Source organism: Buteo buteo, chromosome 1, assembly GCF_964188355.1.
Source record: "Buteo buteo chromosome 1, bButBut1.hap1.1, whole genome shotgun sequence".
In the NCBI taxonomy this organism is placed as follows: Eukaryota; Metazoa; Chordata; class Aves; order Accipitriformes; family Accipitridae; genus Buteo; species Buteo buteo.
Window position 1 is genome coordinate 80,248,421 of NC_134171.1, and position 25,674 is coordinate 80,274,094.

The 25,674-nt window shown below is 36.4% G+C and overlaps 1 protein-coding gene across 1 annotated transcript in view; it reads right to left on the reverse strand.

The window, feature by feature from the left end:
* Nucleotides 1-13,830: 13,830 nt before the first annotated feature.
* Nucleotides 13,831-25,674, reverse strand: part of SYNPO2 (synaptopodin 2) — a 98,902-nt gene continuing 87,058 nt past the window's right edge. The window contains exon 5 of the mRNA XM_075037500.1: nt 13,831-18,154. Coding sequence (XP_074893601.1) covers nt 17,588-18,154 — 567 coding nt within the window. The 3' untranslated portion in view covers nt 13,831-17,587. The remainder of the gene's footprint in view (nt 18,155-25,674) is intronic.

The window sequence follows — 25,674 nt, forward strand, 5'->3', positions numbered from 1 at the left end:
CTGAAATAATTTTAAACTAAACATAAAAACTGGCAACCTGAGAATGTCACCTGAGTGTAAAGGCTAAGTAGGAACACGGTGGCATGCACTCACAGGAACTGTGTTGGCAGGAAATAGTCAATTAAAAAAAAAGGAATCAGGTGGCCAAGTGTTTTCTTAGGAAAAAGTTGGCAGGAAAATGCCCTTGTATAAAAAACCCAGTACAAATAAGGTGGAAAAGCTTACTGTAGTGCTTCCTTTTTTTTCCACCCTTGAGAAAGAGAACAGTTATCAACATTTTGACTTGCTTCAAAAACAGGCGGTCTGGCTGGCAGCTGTAGGTAGCCCTGCTGTGAAAACATTTCTGTGGCTGATACTAACTAATACTTTATGGTAACCATTACCATCTGGCAAGAAGCACTCTACAAAAGGTTAACACAGTAACTCTTTTATTGCTGACGTGTTTCAATTATTTTAAACGCTTCTTCCTGAAACAAATACATAAAGCAAGCACATTTTCTATAAGATACAAAATAAACAGATGAATAGAGATGATACAAATAAAAGAAACTTAGCCATATTGCAAAGCCATCTCGTACAGCCTATCAATAAAGAACAATAAACAGTGTAAAACTGTTGCAGGAAAAGTAGTCTATTATAAGAAAAGTGATGTCAGTAGTCTTACATCCAGATGTCCCCATTTTTATTTACTATTTTGCTAAAATCAGGTGTTCAGTATTATTTCCATTTGTACCTCCATTGTTTGGTACTCTGTACAGTTTATCGTCTTGCCTGGGACCTCTGTGTAGTGCTTCAGTGGACTTGTGGTTTGACAACCAACGTCAATATTCCTTTAGAATCTCAGGTTTCATTTATCACTTGCTCTAATTCTTCTCCCTAGCTGATAAACTTACTGGGGTGTAAACTTATTCAGGTATATTTTTTATTCATATAGGTTTTTTAAGCCAGCTGAATTCTCCCAGAAAGGAGAACATGCCCTCACCTATAATTATAAACTGATCCAGAGGCCGTCATCTTCTGAAGTAGAATTTTCTTCTTTTGGTTTATTCGTGTTCCAGGCAGATTCTTTTGTCTACATGAAGAACATAATCTAACATAACTTCCAATTACTACTTTTACAAGGCCCTAGAATGTATCAGCATCCACTTTATTATGACCATTTACTGAAAAACATTTTGCTATTTTCCCTTGAGGAACAAATTCTTTTTTTGCTAATAAAAAATTTCTCTTCCATCTGTTTTATGATTAACCCTTGACCAAATTCTTCCCAGCACTAGAAATACAGAAACCAGATTATAATACAGTCTTGCAGCCTCACAACCACCTGATATGCCCTATCACAAGTACACAGCTTAAATGTAAATGTAATTTATATTGGCAAACATTCTACCAGAAGAATTGATGGTAACTAATGTAGCAGCCACTGGAAGTTCTTGTTATTTTTTAATCAGATATTCTTTATTTTCCCTTAAAACATGTCCAAGCATAGTAGGACAAAGTGAGTAAAATTAATTTCATAAATTTAGTAAATAAATTAAATTAAATTAATTTCATAGCTGACATATTTTCCAAATGTACTTTCTAGGAATATTTTTAAATGTCTTCTACTGTCGTACTCGTAAAGGGTCAGCTAGATATCTTACCAAGGGGATGTACCATGTTGTAAGCACAGTAGATGTGCAGGGTTTACAGACTTTTTGAGTTGTGGGAGTTGTTTGTTATGTTTTCTGTAATGGAAGTATTTGACATAAAAAATACTAACAGATTTACTCACAGAATTTCAGGCTGTGCCCCGTAACTTGAATTTCCTTCTTGGCTAGTAAAAGAAACATTTTTGTACTCTTGATGCTTATTGCTGGTGGAGTAGGGGTTAAACTTGTGAGATGCAGGAGCTTAAGCTGTAGGTTCAAGTTCTGCTTCCTCTGGCCTGGGAGATAACTTGTGTGCAGTGAGGAAATGGGGCATCCGATACATCTTCTGCAGTCCAATTTCATTGGAGATACTCAACTTCTTTCCAAGCGCAGAACACTGTCTGCATCCCCTCAAGGGGGATTTAGTCTGTAACTTTGCTACAGGCTTCAGAGACAAACACGAGCTATGTTACCCCCAAGCACACTGTCCCCAGTTCCCTCCTTCAGGCAGCAGTCAATCAATCTGCAACTGCTGTTTCACTGAGAGGGATGAGCTTTCTCCACATCAGCCTGCCTGTGCTCCCACAGCCCCTCACTGGAGTCACAGCCTTGAAGCCTCTCTTTCCACGCTGCCGTGACAGAGGAAGGATGAAGAAAATCACACCTCTACAGGCCGTTCTCCCTGCTGAGTTGCAGCCTGCAGTAGAAAGGACTCAAATAATTTTGCATCCTTTTCTTAAGTCACTGTGTAGGCTATAATACTGGTTTGAAAGGTGACCCTAGTGACTAGTAGACCTGAGCTAAAAATCCTGTTTCTTGATGCAGACATGTGCATGAGTGCCTATGACCAGGCACCTAATCCTATTTTACAAGAAAAATGGAAAAATGATGTAATACTCCTGCTACCCTGAGGAAAAAACGTTGTGAACATGTTATAATCCCTTGAATTGAGGTGAGCCTGTCCCGGAAACTTTAGCACAGTTCCAAGAGAAGTGTCATCCTAGGTAACAGTGGTTTCTTTCCAAGACATTTGTTCCTCTGAGTACAGTTGCTATTTGTAAGTGATTCAGACTAATGTCTCAAAGTCTGGAGGAACCTTCAGTCCGGACGCAGGGCAACTGCATTAACCTTGCTTTATCCTTGGTCGTCTGGGGCAAGGCAGCTCTTGTACTCATTGGTATCACTGAGTTTTGGGCCTAAGTGTCACAGGGATGATACTATTCTTTATGAGGTGGGAACATGTCATGCAGTGGATATTCTGGTATTGGGTGTAGTAGTTTTTAATTCTTCTTCCTTAATATATCCCTGATGCTATACTCACTGTAAATTAGAATAAATTAGAGGAAATCGATTTGTGATTTAAAGCAGCTGAGGTCTCCCTCAGTGGCAAAGCTCCTGTTCACTTCAGAGAGAGCAAGATCATGTCTCCTTTCAGAGACATGCAGTGTATTTCAGTAAGTACACATTACATAACTTGTCCCACATTTCTTTCTCTTTTTAGTATCCCAGTGTTACGAAAATTATGTTCCCATTAATCGTTATAGCTGCTCATCTTTTCCTGTGAAAATAAATTACCTTCTGCTGCCCTTCCTGCACAGGAACATACTTAAATCAAAACAAGTATATATACGTGATTGGTTCAGGGAAGGGAGTGTCAGCTAATGGGGGCTTTGCTACTGCAGAAGTATGAAACCAGGATTTGTCTCTGTACTCAGTGGATTGCAATGCTGTGTGGTAGTGTCACTTGCCAAATAAGATTTCCCCTTTAGAACATGCATAGCTTCTTTGAATGTCAATGGAAACTGTGTGCATTCATTGCAGGGAGACGTGCGGTTGAGTCTTAAATGTAATATTGAATCCTATAGCCTATTGTGTCATATCTACATCTGAAAACACTTCTGCTGGAAAAGCAGTACTTTTTTGAAAGCACCTATACAACTGGGAAAAACCAGCAGGCTTCTAAATTCCTGTTTAAGATTGTCACCAACTTTATTGAGACTGTTTTTAGAAAGCATTTAAAATCTAGATGTCTAATATTACATATGCAGCACCATATTCAGGCTACAAAACAGTGGGCTGGTTTTAAGACATGATGGGCATTTATGCATTTTACTGTTTCCAGGTCTCAGCGCTTCTGAAAAGTAAGTCATTTTTATTTACATGCTTTGAACATGGATTTAGTGACTTTACTTATCCAACACTGTAAATATAGAGGCTAGGTTATTTTTAGACTTCACAATGTGATACTGGCAAAAGGGCTTTTGAAACAGAGATTACTGGTTACAAAACCACAAACTTGGACCAGTAACTGGCTATTTCTTTTTATTCAGGACATTAATTGGGAAGACTGAGACAGCAAGTTAAAGGCTGATTGCAGATGATCCTCAGGGAACAGATCCTATATCTAGAGGTCAGTCTTCTCCAATGAAGAGGTCTGAGGAAAATTCACCCTCAGGACAGGTTGAATTTTCTTTTAAAGTATATGTAAGAAATGAATTCAAGATTAGTTGTACATGAAAAATTAGTTCTTATTTGGCCTCTGAAGAGAGATGAATTTACATTGGTGTTGTGGAAAGAGCACATGTTATATTTTGGAAAATAAATATACAATACAAAAAAGACCAGAAGTTTTAGGGCAAAATAGGTTAATTTCATTCAGACAATGAAGTAGTTAAGTATCAAGCTTTTCTGCTGCCCTCTTCAATTTTGTGGTGAGAATTGAAAGCCTTACGTAGTGGAGGTAGCAGAAATTAAGGAGTCATCTAAATAAACTTTCTGGTCATCTTCAGCTGACAATCATGTGACCAAAGCAAGTCATGTTCCTTTTGCAACCATGCAATATTTGCTGACGTTATAGGTATTGAGTGTTGGTTAACATCCAGGCTTCTGAAGCAGGGACACCTGGATGTGTTTTAAAAGCTTTCAGAGACTATTTGTTTAATAAAGTAGCAGAATGATTATTTACTAGTAAGGTGACACTTCTAAAGCTCTAAGTCTGCCTCTGGCATTTGTGAAGGTTCTTCCCAAGGTGTTTTTGCATAGGCAGACTCAGTATTAGCAGAGAAGAAGTAGGGGCTGTTGGTTTTGTGGTTTTTTTTCCAGAATCAGAAATGAGATGTAGACCCCATTTTTGAAGTTATAGCCTGGCTGAACTTGTTTTCCATTTGGTGTTTTCATTATCAAAGAAGCTTAAGAGTTTCTGTCTTGTCACAGTTAATTTTGCTGAGGAAGAAGATATGCCTTCACCCACCACCAAAGTGGTCTCCATGTGAAAATGGAGATTCTTCTTTCAGAAACTAAAGGCCAACTTGAAAAAGATTCAACACCATTGTTGTCAACATAAAAAAAAAAATCAAATTTAGTATTTGGGCTTTTTTTTTTCCTCTCTCACATGTAGGGAACCAATTTCTGCACTCAGTGGTGCAAATCATTAGCAACAATCTTTAGTGAATTTTCACTAAATGATGATGTTGCTGTTCTACTTTGTGACGTTTCCAGTGTTGAGGTATCTTCTGGTGATCCCATTAACTTCTAAGTTAATTGGAATACTTCATGGCTGAAATGTAGAAATCCTGTAGTTGAGCAGATGTTGCTTTTGTAAAGTTAGCGTAAAAGTACTGAATTATAAGTACCATTTCTTTGTTGCTGTGTCACCAAGATGTGTCATGACCTTATCTTTCAAAACTGTTAACATTGTTCCCAAATGACTTTAAAAGGCTCTGCTTGTCAATACTAACCTCATTACGTGAAATTGAATGCTGTATCATTAGCTTAAGCAAGTATAAACTTTAAAACTGCAACACATCACAACTGAAGAAGTGTTACTATATGATACACCCCAAATATACCTTTCAATTTGACTCCTATGAAGTGCAAAATATTGCAGTAGTTTTCATTGTGTAGAGCACATCTACTATACTACTGTGCAGCTGTTTTGGGGATAATTTATCAGTTTTTGATTCAGTCTTGGCATTTCTTCCATTTTTTCCTTGAGCTGTTATTACAGTCATGCACAAAAGACCCCCCAGGGAGCAGACTGCCATAGTAAGTATGTATTTTACAGTATTTTTAGAAGGTGTACAATAGTTTAGATACTATTCTTTCCTAAGTATGAGCAACAGCATTGGAAGTAATACTTGCTGGATTACTATATCCAGATTACACCATGATCAGTCTGCCCTTTTAAAATTTTTAAAAAAGTAATTTACTGCATCCAAATAATTGTGAATTCAAGTACATAACTCTTAAACACGGAGAACCAAAGACCAAATTTTGATCCATAGATGGCTGCAAGAAGAAATATTTTAAAACAGGAGAAGCACTATTTCACTCTTGAAACATGCTTTATTCCCTCTTGATGTTGTTGCTCTTATTTCTTCCTTCACAGATTCACTTAGTTTAGAAACATTCCACGACTAATGGACCTGTTAGATGATTATCAGAAAACAAAACTCCTACCATCTCATATTTTCCACTTTACAGGAGTCCAACCATACCATAGATATTTTGCATTCTCAGTCTTGATATCCTACAGATGTGGAATGAAAACTCCTTACGCTATATGGGAATGCATCATGGAATTATACTTCTGTGTTTTACTTTACTGACTGATTTCTCCATTACTTTAGCTATGCTGAATGTGGGCGTTGTGCCCAGTGGAATAACACTTGCTGTACCAACACTTTTATACGCCTTAATTCAGATAAAGCTTATCTGTCAAATCAAATAGAAACTGCCAGCATTTGCAGATTAGTTACTTTTTCAAATTCCTCTTTCACTTAGGATAGTGAACAGAACTAAAAGGAACAAGAAACTATTGAATGCAAAGGTCTGGAACTTGAAGTTGTCTTTATAGTTCCATCCCCCTCAAAAAATACACTGCAAGAATCAAAGTCATCGGTGCAGGACTTAGGGCATTTCTGAATGGAAAACTAGGAGTGTAAAGCTTTTTTCCGCAGAAATGTGGACTCCCTTTCATCTGAACTCTGACAGATGCTATTCAACATCATTTCACTAAGAAAAGAACATATGTATAATATAGACAGTACACACATAAATACAAAGGCTGAAAGTATTTTTCCTAAGGAAATATTTATCTTGATGCTAAGATATTTGATTTAGAACAATTAGCCATGATCTCTAGCCATAGGAAAGAAGAGGCATGGATGAGCAATAGGGGGGACAGACACAATGTTTTTGCTTTTTTCCCTGTATAGTATTTACTGTTAGAAATGAATTTAAAATAAACAGCTATATAATACTGTCATTATCCTATTTGGAAGTGGAAAATAACTTGAGCATGCATGGCAAGGATTCTGCAAACACCAAAGTCTGCACAATCTTTGACAGTCCACATAATCTGTTTTAATTATGCCAACTTCCTTCTCTTTCTCCAGACTATGTTGTGCCACTTACTCTTAGTATCTTGAACAGAAATGGCTGATATTTTATATTGTGTCTTCAGTGGCTGGAGTTTGTGGACACGTATTCCCATAAACTTACTATATGTTTGTTAGTTATCCTAAGGCTGTTCCTTGCTACTTTGCTTTTAAGGAAGATTCATTAGCAATGGGTGTGGTGTTTTCCATTCACGTACTTTCTGTCTCTTCTTTCCAGATTTCTGTTTCCAGGAACTAGCATTGCTAATTCATTAGAACACATTTTTTCTTCAAGCTTTTTGTTTATAAAAATACTCTGCCAGCAAACTGATTTTATCTACACTTATTATTATGCCACCTGTTTAGAAGCAGAGGCTGTTAACTCTGCTTTGTTGAGAAAGAAGTGGCAAGTTTGACAAGTTTTACTCACTCATTTTTAAATTAATCATGCAACTTCTTGTTAAAGCAGTGTTCAAGGAGTCACAGAAGAAACTCTTACACCATCTACAGTGACATAATTTTTCATGTATGTCACCTTCTTCCAAGGTTAATGGAAGAGACTCCTGACATAAACATGCCTTCATTTGGTGCCTTTGAATATGGCTGTGCCATTCTTTTCTCTTTAGTGGCACAGTTGAGCACCTTGGCAGCAGCTGAGTGCACATTTTACTGTTAGGATAGATACAAAAAAACATGTGCTCCTTAGTAACAGACATCATCAAGACCATCTGAGTCTTAATTATTTAAGACTGAAGACATTGCTAGTGATGATTTGGGAGTGGCTTATGGGGAAACTCAAAGATTCTGTTAATTTGGATGGGGTTTGTTTACTTTATTATAAACTTTAAGTGAGACTAGTGTGGTGACATGGGAGAGGACAGGTGCTTCCATTATGATGAGACAAATGCAGATTCCCCTTTTATTTCTTCTGATTTTTAAGACTAATCCCTCTACTGCCCTTGAGGTTAATCCCTATTCACTCTGCTACGGTTACTATCAGTAAACAACTCCAAAGCCTTACATTGTCTGTCATAGAATTTGGTGAGTTTTGCGTGGCAGACTTGGCCATAACTTGATCAGTCTCTTGAATTACTAGATTGTTTCTTCAAAGGATTTGGTGCTTCCTTGCTATTTCTTTTCTGAACTGTAAGAATGTAATTGTGCTGGTTGTTAAGTATGCACTACTCCTATAAATAGTTAGTGGATTATAGGTGAAGGTAAGAGCCAGGAATGCCTGTGTTGAAGTCCATTGTTACCATTGTCTCAACAGCCTTGGGCAATTCACGTGTTCTTTCATTGTCATATTTTCTTCCATTTGTAAGATGAGATAATGACATCTATCCACCCCATGGTGTTGAGGTCAGGAATAACTAGTATCTGTGTGGTAGTCATTAAATAGTGCTGTATGAATACCTCCTATATCATCTTATTGAGCTCAAACTGTAAAGTTTTATGGCATTTGAGTTCCGCTTCTGCTGCAGCATATATGTGGGCTGGCTGGTAATTACATTGTTTGGTGTCTGGTGTCCACACAATCTCCTTTAACTGCACCATATCTCCTCTATTGAAATAGAGACCTTGTCAGGGAGAGCATATAGTATATTAGATTATACAGATTGTGTACCATTGCCCTCTATTGGGCAGCACTAGACTTAGTTAAAGTGCTTATTTTGTTTTGGGCTTGAAAGTTGGACACTGAAAGAATACCCTAAATATTTCTTCAGGAATTTGAGTTTTGAAAAAGGCAATTGCTTTGTCAGTAGTTGTGCACTTCAGGATCTTCCCCTTCCTCAGCCATTAACAAAGATTAGATTTTACTGGTAATGAAGATTTGCAAATAACTTTAGATATCACTGTTCATGGATACTGACTTAGCAATTCAGCCAGCCTGAATTTTGTGAATTTTTTCAACTAAGGAAACAGAAGCATCTGACAGCTACAGCCTAGCCCAACCAAACAACACAGCTCAAGTTTTGGAAAAACTTGAGAGATAAAAACATGGTAATATTCCATAAGTAAGTTTGAAGTGTTAGTGACAAATTGACCATCTTTTAGCAGAAAATAAATTAAATTCACTAGCCAGTTTAGTTATTGCAGCTAAGTACAGGACTGTGTTAGGGTCTTCACATTGCTGAGTGTCCATAACATGCTAATCTGCTTAGCTCTTTCATAAAAGAGGATAAAAAATAAATATAGTCTCTTTGATTTTATTTTTTTACTGGCATGATATGCCAGTATGACTCTGTCAGGGCATGAAGTCTCCAGTGGCAGAAAAACATCATGGAATAGCAAGTCTGTTTAGAATACTGCTTAGCACTATTTGTCTACTAAATTGTTTTAGCCCTGTTTTCTTGTACTCCCTTAGCTGTCTTTCTGTCTGTGCTAGACATTGGGTGACAGGGACCAGAGTCATGTGTTACACAGATTGCACCAGTCCCTAAAATGCAGAGGGGAAATAGAAGCATGGAAACCTACCACATCCAACAGTCTAATATAATAGTATTTTTCTTCTTTATTGTTAACACATGATTTCCTGGGGGTTTTTTTCCCTCTTGCTCCCTGCCTATCTCATCTTCTGTGGTCTGTGAGCATTCTGTGTATATGTAGGTGAGTGTTCATTATAATGCACTGCCTGTTTGGTTTAACTGTGGTTTTTCAGGAGGCATATATGCTTTGTCAAAAAATATAACGCATCTCCTACACACTAGGGTGTCTGAAGGGGAGATCATGAATAATGGCAAACTGAAAACAGGGGAAAGAAATATCAAAGTAAGACACAGTCAAATTAATAACTGGGAAAAAAAGTTACAATGTGCCTTGGAAATGCCCTTAATCCTCACTGTAGTTGAGAATTTAGTCCTAAAGCACTTTCATGTTCTCTGCCCTCTGGTATACAGTTTATGGCAGAGCATTCAAAGGAGTAGAAACTATTATAAAGGTCACAAGGAAAAATAAAGCTACTGTTGCTACTGTCTGAATGTTATCCCTCCAGACATCTACCAGCTGCCATCCAAACCTGTATTTATACTGCTATTCATTTGAGATTAAATACAGAGGAGTCACATCTAACTCCAGTAATCCACATCCAAAACACAGTGATCTGTATGTCATTCTGCCAGGGTAAATATCAGCTTATTAAAACACAGGAAGAGATGACTAATGATCTGTTCCTTTGAGAAACCTCAATGTTGATATTGAAAAAGTATCTAAAGTCCAAGACCTTTATGGCTTCCAAAATAACAACAATCATCTCTTCACTATCCTTGGATGGATTATCTGGTTTGTTGATGATCCATGTCACAAATACAAAACTATCCACTCTGACCTCTGCAAACCAAGATGAGTTTGGAGTGGCATAAGTATATATTTGGATTCCTGGGACTTCATTTCTCATAACAGATCAAGTCTGCCTAGATGAGGAACAAATTCAGGTGCAGCACTGCATCAACATGGTTATATAGCTTCTGAGACTGAGCTGGCATTGCATGCCCAGGCAGCATGGTTTCAGAGCTATTAAGTCCTCTGAGAATTCATTGTACTAGGATATACTGTAACACAAAAAACACTTCAGGTCTAGAAACAGAGGCATGTATTCTGTTTCTTTATCTGCTAAGTTGTCTTTTTATTTTAGTATCTAGCTTAATGAAGAGTTGCTTGGAACTTAACCATGTAGTTATCCTAATGGGACCAAAATTAAAATTTCACTTCCCATAATAGCTTCAGCCTTTTTTAGAAATAATTTACATGCCAAAGATTTTGCAATACTTGTACTGAAGAGATACCTGTATATGTAGAAGGAGGGAGAGAGAGGGAAATGTATAATCACCTATCTTCCGGCACTCTGCACGTTGTCAAAAACTCTTTGATCCTCCTCTGTCCAAATATCCTATAGACTTAGTATCCAGTCCACCTGTTTTAGGCATTTATTTGGGGATGGAGTTAATTTCTTTTTAAGAATGCCTCTCCACATTGATTACACAGGGGGCCAAGACAGTAACTTGTGTCTTAACAAAGTCCTAACTGAGATAACTATCACTACTTCTGCACATTGAAAAGAGCAAGTTCCTAACAGAAGATGATGTTAGAAAATCTGATTAATGCCTTCTTGTTTTGCCAGTCACTTTTTTTAAAACTACAGGCTTCAAAATACTACAGAACCGCTGACACCAGTTCAGTGCTTGTGAATTCATGACCAGTTGTATTTTGCGGTCCTGCACATTTCTATGTGAGGTGAAATCCTTGCCCTGCTGACATAAGTGGTAAATTAGTAAAGCTCCCATTGACTTAGCTGGGATCAGGATTTTGCTCCTGGTCAAAGGAGCATGTCAAAGGATTTTTGCCTTGTTGTTCTGTTCTTGGTGTTTCTTTGAACTGCATTTTTTCTCAGGGCATACTGATTCAGTAGGTAGATTTATTCATTTCTACACTGATCTTTTTATTTTATTTTACTACCACACAGAAAATCTCTTGGAGTTTTAAACTGCCAGAGGAAGTAAAGAATGGTGGAGAACTCCACAAAAATAGCGTAGAAAATAATTTTGAACTTTCACATAATATGTGAATTTTTGTGGATCCATAGCAGGGAATTTCTTGGAAACTAGAAAAGTTGTCTATTTGTTTCTCATCTTTAAAAAAAAAAGGCATCTGAGAATATTCTTTTGTGCATGGAAGTAATTCACCAGAGAGCTTCAGTTTAAGCTCCATGTTCCAATATACGAACTATTTAATAGGCAGGAGATTTGCATTTAACTGTAAATACTGTCTTGAACAGACCTGAAAATCAGAGTAGCTGATGAGCACCTGATCAAAAATGCTGTATGCTGTTTATGCTTATAAGCTTTTCTGTTAGAAAAAATGATTAGGAATACCGTAGAGTTGAGCATATGCTGACTTTATGTTGATTCTTGTTTTCAAAAATTACTGATTTTCTTACATTAAACTCAAGTGTATCCATTAATAACAGGAAGTGACGGATTAAAACTAAGATGGCTTAGCAAATTGTTAATAAAATTGAAATGTGGCAGTTGTTTTATAACTGCCATAATCCTATGAGGTTGTGCATGCTGGGAAAAGATACCAAGGCATCTATTATTCTGATTGGGAATGCTGCAACGCTTCTTATTTTCCATTTTTGCCTTGGGCAAATTCTGCTTGTCTACAGCCTGCTTGAAATTATTGTTTACAATATACAAAATTATTTTTCCAGCAATTAGCATATCTTTCCTTATGTTTCTTTATTTATAGGGAAGAAATAAGTCATGAATCTCTGCACTATTTAGACAAAATTATCCTCAGGTTTTGATTTACTTTAAAGATGAGAATAGATCTAGGTACTATTAATAGCTACAGGTTTATCAACACCTTCTTTTCTATATGTGTGTCACTTACATTGTACCATTCCAGGTGTATTTGGACTGTTTCGCAGCACAGTATGTTCTCCTACTTCTCCGTTAACGTCTATTAATTAACCATTACCCTTCTTTCTCCAGGAAATAAAAAAAAGGCTTAGGTATGCATGCACAAAAACACTCCTGGGGTCATCTTGTTTTGGATATAAAATACTTGAGTCCTTTTTTTTTAGGATTGAAAATGCGTGAACAAACACCGAACATTTTACAGTATATTGAGCACTGCTTGTGTCTCAGCAGCAGCCGAAGACTTCCTTTTAAAACCCAACAATATATCCAGTGAACAATTTAAAAGTAATAATGTTCAATCTGAGGAATTTAAAATCACTCATTGCACCAAATATTCATTCCACCAGACTCACATTCAGTAATGGAGCAGTCTGCTACACTGTAGTCATTTTAAATGCTCTTAAATGTTGATGAATGCACCAGAAAATCTAGGGCATTTCAAGAAACCCAAAGTACATTCTCTGGAGGGTAAAATATCATACAAAACCAATGACTGTTTGCCTGTGTAGTGAGATTTTTAATCTGTTGCAAATTACTGAAGTCAAGGGAGTTATGTTAAACTGTGAATCTGGCTTATGCTTTTTTCTTTAGGATGTATTTAAGAACTTACCAAAGAAGAATGAAAATGTTACCATGAAAAGGAATATTACTGAGTCTTTTATAACCTTGTAAACCCTTCGTAGAGCAAAGCTATTAAAATGCTATTGTCAAGCTTTATCAGTTCCCCAAGTTCTACATTCATCAGTCATTTTTCTTGTATTGGGGGCAAAATCCTGCTTGCTTTACAAATGCAAAAACTGCTCTGTGATTCATTTCACATAAAGAGTGAAAATTTGATCTGGCTTTTCACAGATAGATTGTACATGCTGTCCTTATTTCCTTAAAAACTATTTACCCAAGTAGCCTGAATAGCGTAAAGACTGGGTTCACAATTTATTCTCAATATTTATTTCTTCTTTAAATAGTATGTTTCAATTAAGAATAAAAAACAAGAGAATAGAGAAATGCAGCCCTTATGAACAAACCTACAGGAAGTAAACAGAGGTTTAGATGCACATAAGGTAGACAAGTAATTGTAGTTAAGTAGATGTTAGTTGCAGGTTTTTATGGTGGGGATGAAAATGTTCAAACAATAAAAACTGCTCTGACTATATTATTTTACCTGGGTAGATTGTGCTTCACTGCGTTTCCCTCCTCTGCTTAGTCAGCATCAAAATGAAATTCTGCTGAATTTGACAAGTTGCCATTTGACCTGATGTTGATTTAAGCTTCTAGAAGCTCACATCAGCACGAGGTCACTGACAGGCAAAGTCAGTGAATCTAAAAATGGTGCAGAAAAAAGAGATTAGGCTTTGCTTGGGTTCAGATTATTTAAACAAACAGGCAAGAATTTAGGGAAAACAAAATTGTGTTTCTCATCTGTCAAGTCAAATCACTTTATTAAATGATACAATTTACATCTCTGTCATGCACTCTCAAATAAAGTGTCCTTTGCAGTGAGCAAAAAGTCTTTAGAAGTGAAAAGCCTTTTATAAAGATAATACAGTCTTTTGCTACTAGGCAGAAATGCAATGTGAATAGATATTTGGTTGTGTTAAAGCAAACCAAAATGAAAACAAATTATGAAAAAGAGTTGTGAACACATCATCTAACTTAACTAAAGAAACTAAATTTTCAGTTATATTGTGTATTCAGATACTCTGCATATTAACAAAGACACCTCTGAGGGTGAACACAAAAACAACGTATTTAAAATCTCAAGAGAATTTTTTCCTCACATTTACTGAACAGATCTGTGCATTCAAAAACAATAAGAAATACTTGCATTAATATATTGAGAACTCACGCACAACAGTCACAACTATTTGATAGAAAGATGCTTTGCTAGTGGAGGAATAGGGTGAAGAACAGAAAGTGAAAAATGCTGTGTGGTTCTTCATAAAGCTCTGTATGCATTGATATTTCGTTTAGTAGTCTGGGCCTGCTGCTTCCATCAAAATCAGTACATTGCCTCAATCTGGTTTTAGCCTGATTTCCTTTGTAAACAAGTCTATGTGGTCTTTCTGCATGCCTGTGTGTATGTCTGTCCTCTCATTAATAACTTCGAAAATGTTCATATGTTTCATTTCTGTGTGGCAGTAGAATAGATCTCAGAGACAATCCATTGCCCACAGACTTTGTAAAAATAGATGGCTGGGTGGAGGACAGATATGCTTACCAGCGTTGCTATAGAGGGAAATGCTGCAGTGTGAACTCATTCCTTATTAGATATGAGAGAATCCATATGGGAAAGAGAGCTAGTAAATCCTCAGCAGGAGGAAAAAAAAATCTGTAGCAGATCATGTTAAACACCCAAGTTTATCTACGATAAGATACAAAGCCACATGAAACTTAACGTCAGTAATTCTCAAGTTCACAGAAGTACTTAATGATGAATTCCTTCTTGTGAAGAGAAGAAAATTATAAGGCTACACTTTTTTTTTCTTGGGACATTGACAGAAAGTCAGTGATTCTGTCTGAAACTCTCTGTTTCTGCCATTCTTACATGTTTGTTACATTTTGGGGGGTGGGGGGGGTGTTAGAGCTTGATCGTAGAGTATGTTTTTCTGTATTGCTATGTGATCACAGCATTAAAGCCTTTTTAATATCACTTTGTATCATAACTTTTTTTGTCATATCAAAATTTAAAAATCCTTTTGGCAATTTTTAATTGCACGTACCTTAACATTAAGCACACATTTCCTTCTGGTAGATGTATTACCTTAGAATTACAACATTAGTTTCAATGAGAATTCAAGTTAGGTATCTGACACTGAGAATTAAAGTAATTGTATTGGGTAAAAATATGCCTTGCTGCAAACTCATTAATCTGGTTTCCTGTTTAACAGTGTAAAGGATACAGTTCAAAACAGAAACCTGAACTTCACTTGGATACGGGGAATCATTGTAATATGGACCACAGTTCAGCAAAATATGTAAGTATTATGTAATGTTCAGAATGTAGGCCTTCTGTGAAATACACATGCATTAGTATTTATTGAATAGTTAAGGCCTTGATGACTCTGAATTATAAATTTCACTTAATTTCACTTTGAATTATAATTTCACTGAAATTAAGTGAAAACTTGACATGTACTTCCAGGGAGATAGGCCTGGATCCAAAGACAAGCCCTTAAGAGGACCACCACAGTCCCATTGGTTTCAGTGGAAATATTCCCAGTCATGGTAAGAGGGGAGATTATGGGACTCTGCAGAAAAGAATGTATTTTTCGCCTGTGTGGCAGGAAAATTTACTCTGATTATGTGTGTGGATGACTCTGAGGTGCAAAGCTCATTTTCAGGCATATCATGGCAGCCTTGTTCATGCAATTTCTCTAAATCATCTTTTCTTTGCGAATTCATATTTTGTGAAATAAATTTGTAAGGTGCTATAGCAATATGATCCTAGTTTAAAGATTTACAACTCCCATGTCTTCATTTCCTGCTTGGTCAAAAGGATCAGTTGATTTCAGGGAGACTTCTGTTTGACTAGAGAATTACTGCCAACTTAAACTCATTAAAGGTATATTTTTCATGTAAGCATTTGCTCTTACTGGAAGTTCCAGCTTGGGTTTAATTTTCCTCTTTCCTTTGTATGATTTATATCATATAATTGCTATAATGGAAAATTCTTTGCAGATGGGAATGTTTTGTAATATGTTCTTTCTTACTGCATATATGTTTTAGATCTTTCTAATCTAATCACTTTACTCACAGTTGACAACCTTACTGAAACTAAGGATAGTTAGTGCTTCTGCAGTAATTTTAGTTGACTGTGCTTGACAGATCCTTGAAGAATGCCCCACAAAATGAGGAGGATGCAGAGCACTTTGTAGTACTTGGGGTATTCATTTAATGCTTTAGCAACATCTAAACTACCCAATAAGCTTGGAATACATATATTTTTAGCCACATATTTCTATTGTTTAAATAAGCTGTAAATGCAAGATATGTATCACCAGCAAAAATTATTTACCATCTCTTCAGATCCATCAAGATAGTTTAATTGTAACCAACCATCCAAATGTATGCTACTTGTACTAGACTCATACCGTGTAACACATGTCATAAACCCTCTTTCACATACCAATTTCTATGTAGAACAGGTATTGTTCTTGATAAACAACTTATCTATGTCTTCCAAACTGAGAATGCAAATCAAAAGCTTTCTAAACATTGAGCTACCTAGATACTAAGAATAACTGCCCAGCCAGTCAGATTACCAGACACTCTAGCAGTTAATGTTCAGCAAGTAGTGCATTTCACAGAGAAACAAAGGCTGTTCAGCCTCTGACTTGTTCGATAGTTTATTACAAAATTAACTTGCAATCCAGTTTAAATACACTCTAAATACTTTCCTCATCCTTTTTGTTGTTCAAGTATCATGGTACTGATCTCTATTAATAACACATTTCTTCCTGTTGTGTTCAGATGATTTGATTAATTACAATACATAAAACTTCATCGAAACTCTTGAAATCCATTGCATATATCTATGTGTTGTAGGGATTCAGGTACCATGACCACAGATGTATTTTAACTGTTGCCACAGTAAAAATATTCATCGATTTACTTTCTTAGATCATTTTAAAAATGCAGTAAAGAAAACATATGGCAAATAAGCCAGCGCTTCCAAGTATTCCACTTCCATTGGAACTTTCCCAAGTCTGGTTATATCTAGTACCTTGGAACTCAGATGTCAAACATACCCAGAAAATCTACAAGATCCTGTAAAATACTTCTTGCCTTTAAAATGCCCGTTTATACTTTTTTTTTTTTTCACATTAACTTAACTGCAAGCACTTGTACTGTCTCCATCTACATACTTTCTAGATTTTTGTATCGAGTACATTGGTTGCCCCACTTTAATCGCATCCCTCCCCCCAAGAAATGTGTATTTTTGCCTTTTGATGAACAGAACAATCTTAGGTTAGGTGTAAAACTAAGTCTATTCTAGAGGCTGCTAGCCCTGCAGTCATGTGAAAACTGTGCTCCGTTCAATTTTGCCTCCTCATTTCTTTAGTTCAGAGATTGTCAGGCCAGCAAGAAACTTTCCTTCTCCAACTCAAATCTAAGGCTTGTAAAGCTGGAAGAAGGGAAAATATGCCAGGCCCTTCAGTGCTCATGTTGGACGCCTCCATCCCCTTGGCTGTGGATTGTAGTTTGAATCAGCTGTTGACAAGCAATAGTCAGACCTGGAATCCATGGACATTATATCAGGATCTGTTCTGGACCGTTGACTGCAGTAGGCATACTGCAGCTGAGAGCCAGCCTGCGTGGTGGCACTTGGGGCAGAGAGAGAGCTTTTGGGGGGTGATACAATACCCGATTGCTTCCCTCCTAATAAAGCTACACTACCGCTTGGGGCTGGAGGCTCGTAAGAAACTTTTTGTTTCCATTCATCTGGTGGCTCAGGAAGTGTTTTCCTGCGAGCAGCTGATACTACGTTAGCAGCAATGGATTCCTGCATATTTTGGGGCCCAAAAGCTTCATCCACTAGGCCAAGAGGGGATCTTGCCGCTGCTTCCCAGGGAGTCAGTCTCTTGCCAGGCCTGTCAGCTGCTGTGTCTGCCTTGCTGAAGTAATCGGGGGCAGGCTGAAATATAAGAGGAGAAGTAGGAGACATGGCTCTAGAAATGAATGAAGAAGGTCTCCCAGGAAGTGATAACGAGCGTCCACTGCTTCTTTCCTAGGAAAACAAAATACCAAATACAGTTACAGTTATTAAACAACAAAAAAGGAAACCCCTTCTCTTCACTTCCAAACTGGAACAACAGACCCTGAAAGCACATGACATCCTGGCAATCCCTTTTTATGTCTATGGGTACTTTTTAATACTTCAATTCAGTGGAGAGAGAGGAGGTACAAAAAAGGAGGCAGAGAAAGAAACAGGAACAAAGAGCAAATTGAATTTTTGAGGAAACTAAATAGACCAAAGCCAGGCTTTTACTGAAAAGGTACAATTACGTTAGCAACTTTGCAGCTTTTCCACTACTTAGCTAGTGTGCCTTGTTCTGAAAAGACCATTCTTAATAATGACAAAGGAAGTCATGTTGTGACAGTTCCATGTGTGTTTACAAGATTCTTTCTAACATACAGGCACAGCCCAATATATTTGATAACAGGCTCTGTCTAGGACATCTGTCTGAGAACATATCGTTGGCAATCTCCTTTTAAGAAAGGCATTTCTTACTCTAAAATTATTAGACTTATCCTAGTTTTCACTTTTCAGGGCACAAAAATGACCACAAAAAATTAAAGACGTTAATGCAATCATTCACTTAATACCCCTACATGACGCTACTTAAACCTGGCTTCTTTAAGAGGCAATGCCCTCAAAATTTCAGTACATTCCGACCCATTTATATGAGCAATCCATTCATATTTGATAAATCCTAATCTTCTTAGTAATGCAGCACTTTACAGAAACTGTGTTCACAAGAAGGTTCTGCTGCAACAGTCATTTGGCAGTGTACGAAACAGGTACAGCCTTTTCCCCAAGCCAGACATGTTCTTTGTGTTACACAGACAAATTACAATGTTCTTACTGAGTAGTGTCTATACATGTGGTTCCTAAATTCATTGATTTACACCCATTGATTCGTATCTTGAGGTTTAAATGCCTCTAATTCTGAAATCCGGTGTGAAATTCTAGGCTCTTTTGCCAGAGGCTTTGCTAGAATTTCATTCAAACAACATTGGCCCATGTTACTTTTCCTAATTAGCTTCCAAAACTTAAAATACTGTGAGCATGATCTACATACCAGCCAACAGGTATCTGAACATACAAGGTATAGCTTATCTAGCAAAGATTCACATAGAAATGTCATGTTTTATAGGCTTTTCTGTCACAGGATCTCGATGCATTTAAGAAACTTAAAAGACATCTGCTTCACACAGGCTTTTAAGTTACATTTTAATATCAGCCTTGTATACGAGAGATGGAAACTGAGAAAGAGACTACTGATTCCATTATTTTCGCTCAGTTTGGTGGTGCTCAGTCTGAATCTCTTAAAAGTGTAGACTGACACACAGATTACGTAATGAGAGTTTTGACAAGTTTCACAACTAATGCTTTATAACAGGACTATCTTTTCACCTCTTAGCTATGACCACCTACTTCCAGTTTGCTGTTCCAGAGAGGAAACTCCCCAACATTATTAATCCTACCCCCACATATTTATGGCGAATTTTCATGAGGTTCTACTTCTATCCAGAAGAAAATACTTCATTTTGGGGAACTTAGCTCTGTTAATTTTTAAGAATCCTCACTTAAACCTTGAGATGATCAAACATGAAAATGTGGCTGATCAGACCATCACATATAGACAGATCCCAACTGAGTACTCTAAGATAGTAGCATATAAAAAGCAAGGATTATCCACTTGGAAGTTAAGTGAATGAAGGAAAATATAGAACCTTTTTTTCCCATAGATGAAGTTATATACTGTCAAGAATGGATTAAAGTTTCTCCATACATTCACCTGATGGGAGGGATCTCTTTTTTTTTACCTTGAAGATACCATGCAGAGGGCCAATGAGTGGCAGACCCAGATAGGCCTGTCAGAATAGTTCTCTTTCCTCTAAGGTATCACAATTTCTTTCTTCACTGAATCCACACAAGAGAGCTTATTCAGCAAGCCTGGTTAGTGCATTTTGTTTACATTATTGGCAAGAAAAATTTTTAAAAAGTGGAAAATCAAAATAAGTATGCAAAATGAGATACAGTTTCTACTAGAAATTAATCTGATAACCTGAACCATGAAACTAAGAAGACAAGGTTGTACAGAGGGATGAAAAAGTTGATCAAACAGGTCCACCTAGTTAGTCTACCTGTGTTAACTGCTCTCAGGAGGGTTCTAGAACATTGTCTATGCCGAGTAGACAGAAAATTTCCCCTTTATTTTATGGAGATTCCATTTCCAAGCCCTGTGAGTACTTTGTAGGATTCCAGAGATGCAAATGGAAATGATACTGTTAAAAGAAGTGTTGCATAAAATATGTGACTTTTCAAGATAGTTAGATGAAGATACTGTTTAGTCTGCCATGTTTAGAGAAAAACTCCAGAGTTCATCAAGTTGCAGAATTTTTTGGCCTAACAATTAGTGATGGAGCAGGACCTAATTTTCTTTGACAGTTTCAACAAAGAATGATGAGTTATCAAGTGTATTTCACTATTTGTCTAACAAAATGGGCCCTTCTGCTGTGTTATGAAGGTAGAAGATTACCTTGTAAAAGCAGAAATAGTGTAGACAAAATTAAATATTCCTATTATGGTGAGTTCTAAATTTTTTTAGTACAGGTGGTAGATCAGATTAGACAGAAAATCAAGATCGTTAATGGAAAGTAAGATACTATTCTATGATGATGGAAACTATTCTACAGATAGCTGTGTTATCATATAAGACAAAGAAAGGGAACTGGCAGAAGAGAGCTAAAATGACCTCATAGAAGAAACCTCTGTATGACTCAAACAATACAGTATACAGGAATGAGCACAGAGTTTTGACAACCAGATTTGGGGATGAGTGTTTTACTGGCTTGAGAATCACCTATGTCCTTTATTTGGAAGAACTGTTTGTACTTCAAATCATATCTATCCACAGCACCTGTAATGTCATGCAAATCATAAATTTGGCATGTAAGGATTGTTGTAGAAAAAGCAGAATCTGAAATACTGATAATCTGGAGAATATTATTATAACTTTTGAACTGGTCCTTATGAAAAAAAAAATCAAATTATGTGAAATACTTTGGATATGGAAGATTTTAGTCTCATAGGCAAATAAAAATCTTTTCTCCATTTTGGTATGAGATTCTACACGGTTTATTAGTTTTTGTGCAGCATGGGTCTCTGTTTGACAGGAAGATATGCAGTCAGCAAACTGGAACATCAGTAGTACGTTGGGAATGAACTTGGTTATACTAAAATTCCTAGTATTCACTTTTTGTTTTGTTTTTTTAACTTTAGTCAGACTCTCGGGGATAAAATGACTAGGTAATAATCCAAATAGTTTATACTGTCTCATGAGGTGAAGAATGTTTCATTATGTAAGGATGGTTTTCCTTGGCTCTGAATAGGATTACCCAGTGATCACTGTATTAGATGAAAACATCTGTGATAAATTTTTCTGATGGAATTCTATTTACAGACTGACAGGTAACCTGCAGCAACTGTAACAATTTACCTGGCCAGTGAGAGATTACGCCAATTTATCTGGAAAAAAAGATTTCCTTAAAAGTAGATAAATATTCTCCTTTTCTACCTCAGAACCCCAAGATAAGAATAGTTATTTCAAGTCTTGTCCATTTTGCCAAAGTACTATTTGAAAGCACTGGCTTCGATTTGCCAGAGTGGTTTATGCATTTTTTTTTTTCATTGGTCTCCTGGATCTTGCATATTTATGAACATTTCTAGACTTAATCTTAATAGCCATCATCTGAGAGACTTCATTCTGACAGAAAAACGGAGCAGTTTATCCAAAGAATGTCCCAGTGGGCTGCGTTGTTAGGTGCCAAGTACCTTGTTTGGAGACTAGATACATTGGGTATGGTGAATGCATTCAGTAAGATCTGTATCACTAAAGATAATAAATGATTACTTCCTTCTGGATGATTGTTCAACCCACATCCAAATCACAGCAACAAAGTTCCTGCTGCAAGATCAAACTGTCAAACTATGGTACTATCAGCTGGATGATTCTCGTCTGTAGTCAGTTCTTTAGCATACTTGGTCCTGTTTTGATATTCCCAGATCAGTCAGATTCTTCTCCTTTCTTACTTGGTAGTTTGTATTTAGATACAGTTCTGATAATAGGCTGGGTTTTAACGTTAAATTCTAAAATGTGAAATTCCATATTTATTTCCTCTAGATTTGGTAAAGTAAGGATTAATCTTTCCTTCCATGAAGGAAGGGCTGAACAGTGTGTGTTTTTAACTAATGGTTATCTTTCTGGATTGTAAGAGGACAAAATCTGCAAGGGCAAATAGTGTTCCAGATGATTTACCTGCAAAAAGGCTGAAGTATATGGGAAGAACTTTGTCCATACCATAAGAGTCTGAAGGAACTTGAGGAAAAAGTTAAGAGAGAGCCCCACTAACTTGCTAACTTCCAGTTATAATGTTGTGTCTGGCTGGCTGGCTTTTGATGAAGAGGAAGAGTGGACCAATAATTTTTGAAGGAAGAGGCTACTGATAGAAGCAGCTGGTTGAATTCTCTACATTTCCCAAAGAGAAAAAGTCATAACTATGCTGAAGGTGGGCAGAAGAGGGTTTGAAGACTCAGAAGATCCAAGAAGGTGAAAATATATTTGGCTAAAGTGAGCCTTAGTTATTTTGAATTACATTCTCCCTAAAATAAATATCAGTTCTCATCACCATGTACATTCCCATAAGCTCAGAGAGAAGGAAACAAAATTTTGTATTAATTTTATTTTTACTAAATCTAGGAAAATTAGTTATCCATTTTGGCCTGAAACAATTCTGCTAAGTTTTGTAAAGTGGCTGCAACTTGAAGCTTTTATAACCCTTTAGATTCAGGGAAATATTTTTCTAATTTTCATGTCTGTTTCACAGAAAATTATTGAATTTCTTTCATCACCCATGGAAGAAGTATAGCAAATGCATCAGTTACGTGCAGTATGTCCTCATGCCTCAGTGTTTACCTATAGGAGGAGGAATTTAGTCTCTAAGCCTGACTGCTAAGATTGTTATGGTAGTGTCTGTTGTAACAAAAGCAGTCCAACAGCACCCTGCACAGCAGGTTTTTGTACATTGCATAGTGACATACTTTTGCAATAATTTATTGAGTTTAAAAGTAGAATATTTCCATCTACCCAAACTTTATTCTGAAATTGAATAATCTTTGGCTTCAGAATATATAATATCACACATTTTTTCACACTCTGTGGCAAATAGTTTTTAAGCACTTGTAGAAAAGCATGATTTTGCTAAAATACAAGCGTATCTCAAATGCAGGAACAGAGAGGTGATCAATATTGCCTTGATTTCATTGCAGTTAATTTTTATTATTGGTAGTGTTGTTCCTAGACTGAAAGTCCAGGTCCGCATATTTCTAAATTCAAAGCACATCTGTATTTGATATTCATATACTGATTTCTGTGACTACTTTGGTGTTCAGCCCCTTCAAACTAACAAACACAAACTTTGGAATTAAGGCAACATTTAGTCACTAGAATTCATCATTCATTTACTGGGCAGCAGCAGCCAGACATGGTGATACTTTCTCTTATTTTCCCTTCATCTTTAATTCTTGGAGATGTGTCTTTTGACAAGCATGTACTAAAAAGAGCACACAAACCCCAGATTATAAGTGAGAGAGTGGGAAATACGAAGTGCAAATAGAGAATAATTATTCTACCCTCTGTCTCCCTTAGGCTACAAGAAGATCATAAAAAGAGAAGTAGAAATTTTCCATTCTTACCAGAAAGTCAGGGAGAAGGGAAAGAAGAGGGATATGCTACTAGAATTATTTCATTGTCACATACCGTATTACTGTAATCTTGTTGTAAAACATTCATTATATTACCCTACCAGCACTCAAAGTGTTACGCTGCAAAACAAGCCAGAACCCTATACAGTGATTAATTTCTTACTTTCCATTGCCTTGTGTGAACAATTTCAGAGGGAAAGATCTTTTCTACAATAGTTATTGAAAGGAAACTGATTCTTAGATGTCAGGAAGAGGAAAGGCATTTCAGAGCTGTCCATTGCAATCATAGAATCCTAACAACAGCTACTGATTGGCTTTGGTGTCTGTGCAAACAGATTAAACTTTATGTTTAGGTTAACATTGTTTTTAAAAATGAAAACTATTTATAAGCTTGTCAATTGTACCATAAGCATCTTTGATATTTATAAGCTGTGTATTAATATAAACAAAACTAAATGTAATATTACTTCCAAAAGAAACTATTTCTGGATATATGTAAATGAATGTAAACACTGTACTTAGAAAAGGTATATGCATGTATAGATCTATTTAATGTAAGTAGAAGGACCATGAATGTGTACCTTTGATTCAAAAATATCTAAATCAACAGTCCAGAAAAATTGGTTATTTGGAACTTACTGCTATTTCAAATTTCTTGATAATTAAGAAAAGCTGAAAGACAAAAAGAGCAATACTTAGTTGCAGAAAATAGTGCAAATTTTAAAGGCAAGAGTCAGAAAGATATTTTTCATTTTACAGACCAAATGGGAATGCAAAATACTACTTAGTGAAATGATTTCACAGTAACTGTTTTTCTGTCTTAGGTGGCACATCTCCGTAATAAGTGAAAACTTGGTATGTTTACAAGCTGAAACTGCCTTTTCACCAATTAGCAAGACATATGTTACATTTTCAAAAAAAGTCAAGAGTTCTATTTTCAAAAATAGGTTGGACTCTTAATAGTCCAGTGGAACTCTGCAACATAGCCTCCCACCTGATTAAGTCACTTGAAAAAAATTGACCTAGGTGTCTAAGTCATTAAGGCAGTTTTATTTTTATCTTTTCATTATAGTCCTGGTCCTTAATCCCATATCAAAAACATGTTCAAATCTGAGTTAACATTAGCACTTGGCTAATGTTTACACAAAAAGGGGACAAAGGAGGAGGAAGTAGATAAAACAAAAATCTTACAAAGTTACTGTCTTTATAAAAAACCCAGAGTGATGCATTTCTTATTTTGCTTTCTATGGGCTTGTAATGGCTACTGCAGTTAGAGACCAAACCACTGAGAAAATGTTAGGACAAAATAAGTAATACTTGATTTTTATGCCTTTTAATTCTTTCCTTCTTTCCATTTTTCCATTCCATAAAACAAGCACTTCAGATTTTTAACTGATCTGCATATAGAAAGGAGACATATTTTTAATCTTATTATAGCTTTTTTCATCCCAAACCATTTACAATTTAAACTTTATGCAATGAAAAAATAATATCTCTCTGAAATGCTGCCAGCTCTGGAGTAAATGCTACTGCTATTTTACAATATGAATATCAAAAATTTTGAAATAAAATGGAAAACTCATGTTTATTTGAAACTCTGGAAATAGTTTCTAGCAGGCTAAAATTGGAATATAGCATTTTGGGTAATGGGGATACTAATGGCTGGAGAGGCAGGGTATCTTACCTGTCTAAGAAATAAAAGCCTTGTCAGTGGCTGTACTGAGACTAGTAATAGACTAGAATCACATAGTTCATGT